We start from the raw sequence: 7,122 nt of genomic DNA on the forward strand, positions 1-7,122 counted from the left end.
TGTTTGCTATTTTTCACGCAAATTTAACAAATCCCAGAGAAACTACTCTACAATTGAAAAAGAGTGTTTATCTTTGATATTAGCTTTACAGCATTTTGAAGTTTATGTTACTTCTTCAAATCAGCCAATAGTGGTTTATATTGATCACAACCCTCTTGTTTTTCTGCAGAAATTTAAAGGCAAAAATCAGAGATTGCTAAGATGGAGTTTAATGTTACAGGAGTTTAATCTTGATATTAGACATATCAAAGGCAGAGACAATTTAATTGCAGACTGTCTCTCTCGTATTTAGAGTTTATTGTTGTTCACTTTCAAGAAATTTTACTTTAGAGTAAAACAAATTTGAGTACTTAAATCTTTTTCAAGATTACATTTGTAAAAGAAAGATTTTTCTTTGAAAAATTTTCTTTTTTTGAAGAGGGGGTGTGTTATGTAGGTCATTTCCCCCACACTCATCATGACCTGAGTTCAATTAGTCTAGAACATTCTCAAGGTCACTGCCCTTGATGACCTAACAACCTTGAATTCAATTAGTCATGTTTGGAATGTTCTGGAAAGTTGATTAGTTGTGTAAGGGAGATAATTTTAGAACAGTAATTAGCATGTCAATAAAAGTTCTAGATTGTTCTTATATGCCTTTATAAAAGGGACGTGCACAGCTTCCAGTCAGACTTTTGGGATCGTGTCTCTTGTGTGTTACTAAACTCCAGCAGTAGTCATTCTCAAGACTTTTCAAGACCTTCACTGTCAACGCTGGATTTATACTGTGGACTTTGTGCAGCTTCAAGCCTGCAAGCCAAAGGACTGTTCATTCATTCGACTGACTGTTACAACTCTGAGACTGGAGCTTTGCCGTCCAGCTGAGATAAGTAGTCTGTACACTTTTAAAGCTTGTACTCTATCCCTGACTTAGCAATTAGTTTTATTTTCGTAATAAATTTTGTTTAAACGTTAACTGCTGAGTTCACCCTTTTGTTCGTTTTCTCTGCACGTAACAAGTGCTTTTAATATGGTGTCGACAAATTGGATCATGGAAGAATGTACAAAATAGTAACTGGTAGCCTACTCCACTACTGGATGTCAAGATACCATATTGATGACGACATCATCTGACACTCTGCCCCACAAAAGTGATTGTTTAGCGTAAAATTTGTCAAGGGTTGCAACAAATTTCTCTGGAGTTTTCAAGGGTAAATTTTTTCAGTGTTGACACAAATTTCCGGGGAGTTTTCTGGAGTCACTTCCTGTAGCCAAATAAAAATATTCAAAGTGATTATTGGGAATACAGCTTATCTGTCAGCACTGGTTTGGCTACTTAACTAAGGATAGACAGACCTATGGTAGACTTTCAGAGACATGTGACACAGATGTCATGATCACTTGTGCCGGGGCTCATGCTCTATGTATATCTTACGTGAATAGACCATAAGGTCATGCAAATGAGAAATTATAAATTTTCAAATTGAATGGTTAATGTTGGTTCTTGCATGTAATTTTAATCTCTCCTTGGAAATTTAGCCTCTGAATGTGTTCATTCACTGAAGTCATATGAGTATGGTGTGAACACAAGTGTAATTAGCTATTCCAAAGAATCGAATGAGGATACTGTCAATCGTTTTAATGGTTCAGTAGTATCGCGGCTGTAGCCGAGTCATAAGGCTTAATGTGGTAATTGTAGAGATATTCTTAGCAAATTTTTTTTTGCAAATCTACAAAGACATGCCATTAACTGTGTTAGCAGAGTGGAAATTATTGTTTCCTTGCTGCCTTTGGCATGGTAAGGCAAGCTACGTGTGTTAGCTAGATGTTAAATGCAGACCTGGTATTTCAGGAGAAAGCCACATTCATGTTGTAGCTGTACTAGTTGATATATAACCCATACTGCATAAAATCCGTCTTTGGAAATATATGCATCATGAATAAAGTGTCTTGACTTCATTTTATATTATCAGCTTTAATACTGAACGTGATGAATGAGAAATAGTATGGTCTTCATTTTCACATGGACTTTCTCTGAAAAAATATTAAATACATAAATATTCTAAAATATGTTTATGGTGACGTCACCATATACAGGACAGGGTGTCACCTATGCTAGGGGCTATGATACTAGTTTACGGCTGCAATATATTCTGTAGTAACAAGGTGATTATTGGTCTCTTTGATTCCACTTTTGGCTTCCCAGGGTTCCAAGTGGCAGTGGATACCTGGACCTACCCAGTATGTCATTGGCCATTCCAATTCCGTTCAGTCTGACAGTTTTTGTTCAGTTGGACAGCATTCAAAGTAGTTTTTCCATAAGAGAATGGGGCTCCCCTTGCCAAACAGAAATTTGCATTGCGGTCTCTCAACCAATGAAAAGACTTTTGCAAAGCTTAACATTCTAACATCTCAAGATTGACGAGAGCTAATTTACATAATATGACTGCAACATCTGTTTTACGTATTCTCTTCATTACATTACACTATGCTGTGATACACACAATATCTGTACACTGCATCACACTGTCTCACAATACATCAATTCATTACACTTTGTCATGCTACACATGATGAAACAAAGGCCACACGAAATAAATCTGATTTAATGGTGTTTATTGTAATCATTATCGACTTTGAGATACAAGAAGAGTAATTGTATATCATGAGAAACTTCTACTGATGTTTAAACTGCAGACAACATCTTACATACACATAAGGTTTTCTGCATCTGATGTTTTTGTATCACTGTACAAATACTTTGATGCAATGGTTGTCTCTGTCAGCAACAACCACTCTGCAAGGTACATCGTCTGTCAGTGCAATACCATTGGGCTGATTCAGCCCATCACTATCACTGTCAATACGACAAACAAACTTACCACTACTCTCAAACTTCAGGATAAAACCATCTTCTGAAATGGCACGTTTACTAGCAGTCACATAGAGATATTTATCATTTCAATGGTTATTCTGTAGGGCTTACTGACTCACCAGCTGTACTCTTACAATCAAAGGAATACAAATACTGATCATGTGCACTGAATACCTGGATACGATTGTTGCATCGGTCTGCCACAAATACCATTCCAGTACTTCCTATGACAACACCAGAGGGCCCATCAAATTTCCCCTGACCTTCACAATTTGACCCAAATGACCTAAGGTATTTTCCATGTTTTGTATAAATCCTGACACAATCATCATTATAATCTGTCACATAGACATTGCTATCTAAAGGGCTGATAGCTATGCCATAAGGATCTGTCAACTCATTTTGTCCAAAGTTTGTGATGATATGTCCATCTTCATCGCTGACAACTACTTGCTTATTCTCATTATCTAAACTATAGTATGCATTGTCACTACATACAGCTATGTCATATGGTGTGAAAGGCATTTTAAATTGCGGAAATTTCAAAATTTTCTTAAATGTACCATCTCTGGTGGTTATTTGTAATCTGTTATTGTCAGTGTCGGCAGTGACGATGTCTCCATTTTTGTTTATTGCTACACTCTGAGGGACATTGTACTGACCCTCATCACTTCCTTCACTGCCAATGGTCTTCACCAATCCTTTGATGACAGGTATGATGACAGGACACCCTGTCATTGGTTGATCTCCCACTGTCATGGTAACTTCATATTGTCCATCCACTTGTCCAAACACTGTAACTCTGTGTGTGCCATCTTTGTTGTCCATGACATCAATGTCTTCCCATGATGCATCAGGTTTCCTTACCTTAGCTTTCACTGGTTGTTTTGGGACGACTTGATTTCCCATGGAATCTCTGGTTGTTACCAGTAGGTCTGCAGAATCACCTTTCACAAGTTGTTTTGGAATGTTGTCAACTGTACACTTTGATTTACAAATATCAGATCTAAGAATTCCAAGAATTCCGTGTTCTTTGAAGTCACAACCAGATGTGAATACAACTTCATCATGTTGTATTTTGGGTTCAGATTCTGAAATGATCAGTTGCTGCATACGATTTCCGGCATCACCCTTTGTGGAGAGAAGTTGAGCAGCATTCCCATGATGCATCAGCATTTCTATGTAACTGCATGTACTCTTAATGTTACCATGTTTTAATTCCATCTCATCAATTTCAACTGCTGCATGTTTAATTTTCATTTTGTAATTGTTTTTCAGTTCATCTATTAGTCTCTGCTCTTCTCTCTTTATTTTCTCGATGATTTCCTCTGCTTTCATTCTCACCTTCCTTTCTTCTCTGCTGCACTGCTCTGTGAGATCACTGTGTATCTGTTTGGCCAGGGTTTTGTTCTTTTCAGCTTCCTGTTCTTTCACTTTCAGTTTGTCAACCGCTGCTTTCAATTCAGTAAGATATTCATCTGCTGCGTCTTTCAAGTCTCTGTGTAGATGTTCTGGTATGCGGTGTTTGACTATAGTGCAATCTGAACAGACAGGTACCTGACAAGTTTCACAGTAGAATTTGAGTTCGTTCTGGTTGTGGACACTGCAATATTCCACTGCTCGTAATGTTACTGGACTTGTTGACTGTACTGTTTCAAATTCTTCAATGGTCATAAGCTTATGTGTACGAGTGAGCGATAGATTTCTATGCACCTTAGCACAACTAACACAGATGTATTGTTTGCACTCTATACACCTGTGTGTTGCTGTATTCTCTTGGCAACCTTCACACTTAAGCTCAGCTCCCTGCCTGGACTCAAGTCTTTGCTTGAATATCTCAATCAGATTGGCCATAAAGAAGTTGCCTTTTATCCCTGGCACTCCTCCAACAGGAAGCTGATATTTCTGTCGACATTCTGGACAGTTTAAAGATCCAGTCTTCTCAACCAGTGTGACTAAACACTGCTCACAGAATGTATGCAGACATGGTAGAATTTTAGGAGACTTAAACTGCTCCAGACAGATGGTACAACACAGGAAATCTTCGCCGATTTCTTCCAAAACTTTGCGGTCAGAAGCAGCAGCCATTCTGTATACCGTAGGTGTGTCACTTAAATAAACTGCAAAGACTTATGAGCATCGGTTGCAGAGAAGGCTCCCTAGGTTAGTATTTTACAAAGTGAGTTGTTGAGATGTCATGAGCCAATTGGTTGAATTTTGTCACATGTTACATACTATGCATATAATGGTAATAGTACCATAGGGGGTTCTGTATGAGTGACCTACTTCTATGACAGCCAACTCAGTGCACTTTGACCAAATTGGGTCATTTGCCAAAAGTGTCATACATTCTTGTACGACAAACACTTGAATTTGTACTTGCAGTTGATAATGTCTTTATGATTGAAAACACATGTACAGTAATTTAAAAGCCTGAAAATTATAATACTGTTTAGAGTGTCGCCAGTTGAATACGTCTTTTCAAAGTTATGAATTTGTCTGAGAGGGAATTATGTGAAAGGAAGCAAAAGAATCAACTTTGTGTAATATACTCACGATCATTTTGTTCTGACCCTATCACAATTGGGTGTTATCGACCCTTACCAGAGTACAAAACCCGACCCTTGAGTTCATCAAATAATGTTCAAACTGCAAGTACAATCTTTTCATTATTTGGTTCACTGTTCTTGTTCTACTCCCAAAACAATATTTATGTTAAAACATCAACTGTTTAACTTATCAACACAGTGTCTATTCTGTAAAATGCTCTGCTGTTGTCACATTTTAATTCTAGTCTGGACCAGAATTCAATTGCCAACAATAATAGTGCAGTCAACACATCACAAGCTGATATGAAAATCTGAATACTGTGTAACATGCTTTGGGGAGTAGAACAAAAAACTGCAGTTGTTATTACAAACGAAAATAGTGAAAAAAATATCAAAACTTTTTTGTTGTACAGTTACTGGGTAATAACCTACACACGTGACTTGATGGACATCCATACGTATAATTGTAGATCACATCAAAGCCTCAAAATGTATGAGCACCACAAGTGCACAAACAAGGTATACACACATACATGTAGGCATACACTATCACAATCAAGACGATAAAAATCTATAATTTCATAGATGAATTTATTAGTGTCAAGAATGAAGATATTCCAAAAATAATTTGTGTTTTACAGGTGGTTAAGCTAGGTGATGTGCTTCTAAGCTTGAGTTAACTATCATTTACTATTTTGTACAGGTAATAGCTACCAAAAAGTGTACACTGATATCTTGGTTAATAACCAGTAAATAATCATTAATGCAGGCTGGAACCAGTTTAAACTAGTTTCACCTTGTACGTACGAGCTCAAACTTGAATAATATAGTCAATATCATCCGACAGTTGAAGATGATATACTAACTTGTCCAATTGACACAAGTTTTGACGAGATTAGCTTGATAAAAACATATAATCATCTGTTTCATCTGGTAAGTTCTAGTTTTGCCATCAAAACTAGTGTATGTAAGATAAAAATATTCAATAGATCATTGCAAACAGACAACCAACCACTGCCTCAGTATCCTTCTATTTCTTAAAATGCAGTCTGAAACGACTGGTTGATAAACAGCCTAGTTGTCTCTCATCGCACAGTACATGCCGGTTTGCCTAACATAAACATGATAGATAATTCCACATATATATGACAGAATTCTTATTACATAATTACAAAATCATTTTTTCAGTGTTATTTCATTGTGGCTGAGCAGGCCACATTTGATAGCTTTCAGACACATAATCCAGAGATAATTCAGTACTTCAACTGATTTCAATGAGAAGAAAATCTTGACCTTAGAAAAATTCACTTGTTGGAGATTCTGAATGGAAAATAATGATCATGACATTACATATTAGGACATAAGGACTGTAGGTTTTTCTACATAGTTTCTACATCGCAAAGAATATTTGTATTTACTTCCTGCTGCATATAAATTGTATGTTTAATAATTGCAGGGAAGTCATTCAGCACAGTTTAAGGGACTATTGCAGTCACTGATAGTAAAAGAAATATTATATGATAAATGTATCAGAACAAAGTGTTTCTGGGCATGATGAAGACTTGAAACAATATAGTAGCCATATTGGATTGTACCCATGCACAAATGGCCTTGCAATTGTCAGCAATTCTACATTTCAGTGATAATTTGAAAAGTACTTGTTGGCAATTCTGTTAGTGACATGAATGCTACGGAAGTAACAAATGAATTTTTAGTCTG

The 7,122-nt window shown here is 36.7% G+C and overlaps 1 protein-coding gene across 1 annotated transcript; it reads right to left on the reverse strand.

The window, feature by feature from the left end:
* Positions 1-2,947: 2,947 nt before the first annotated feature.
* LOC139125710 (tripartite motif-containing protein 2-like) lies at positions 2,948-4,942 on the reverse strand. The gene has a single exon (XM_070691811.1). The coding sequence runs from the start codon at positions 4,940-4,942 to the stop codon at positions 2,948-2,950; it is 1,995 nt and encodes a 664-aa protein (XP_070547912.1).
* Positions 4,943-7,122: the final 2,180 nt, after the last annotated feature.

Source organism: Ptychodera flava (assembly GCF_041260155.1).
Source record: "Ptychodera flava strain L36383 chromosome 3 unlocalized genomic scaffold, AS_Pfla_20210202 Scaffold_26__1_contigs__length_13983176_pilon, whole genome shotgun sequence".
Lineage (NCBI taxonomy): Eukaryota > Metazoa > Hemichordata > Enteropneusta > Ptychoderidae > Ptychodera > Ptychodera flava.

Coding starts and splice junctions, on each gene's coding strand:
- LOC139125710 (XM_070691811.1), bottom strand. CDS start 4,942: ATGGCTGCTGCTTCTGACCGCAAAGTTTTGGAAGAAATCGGCGAAGAT.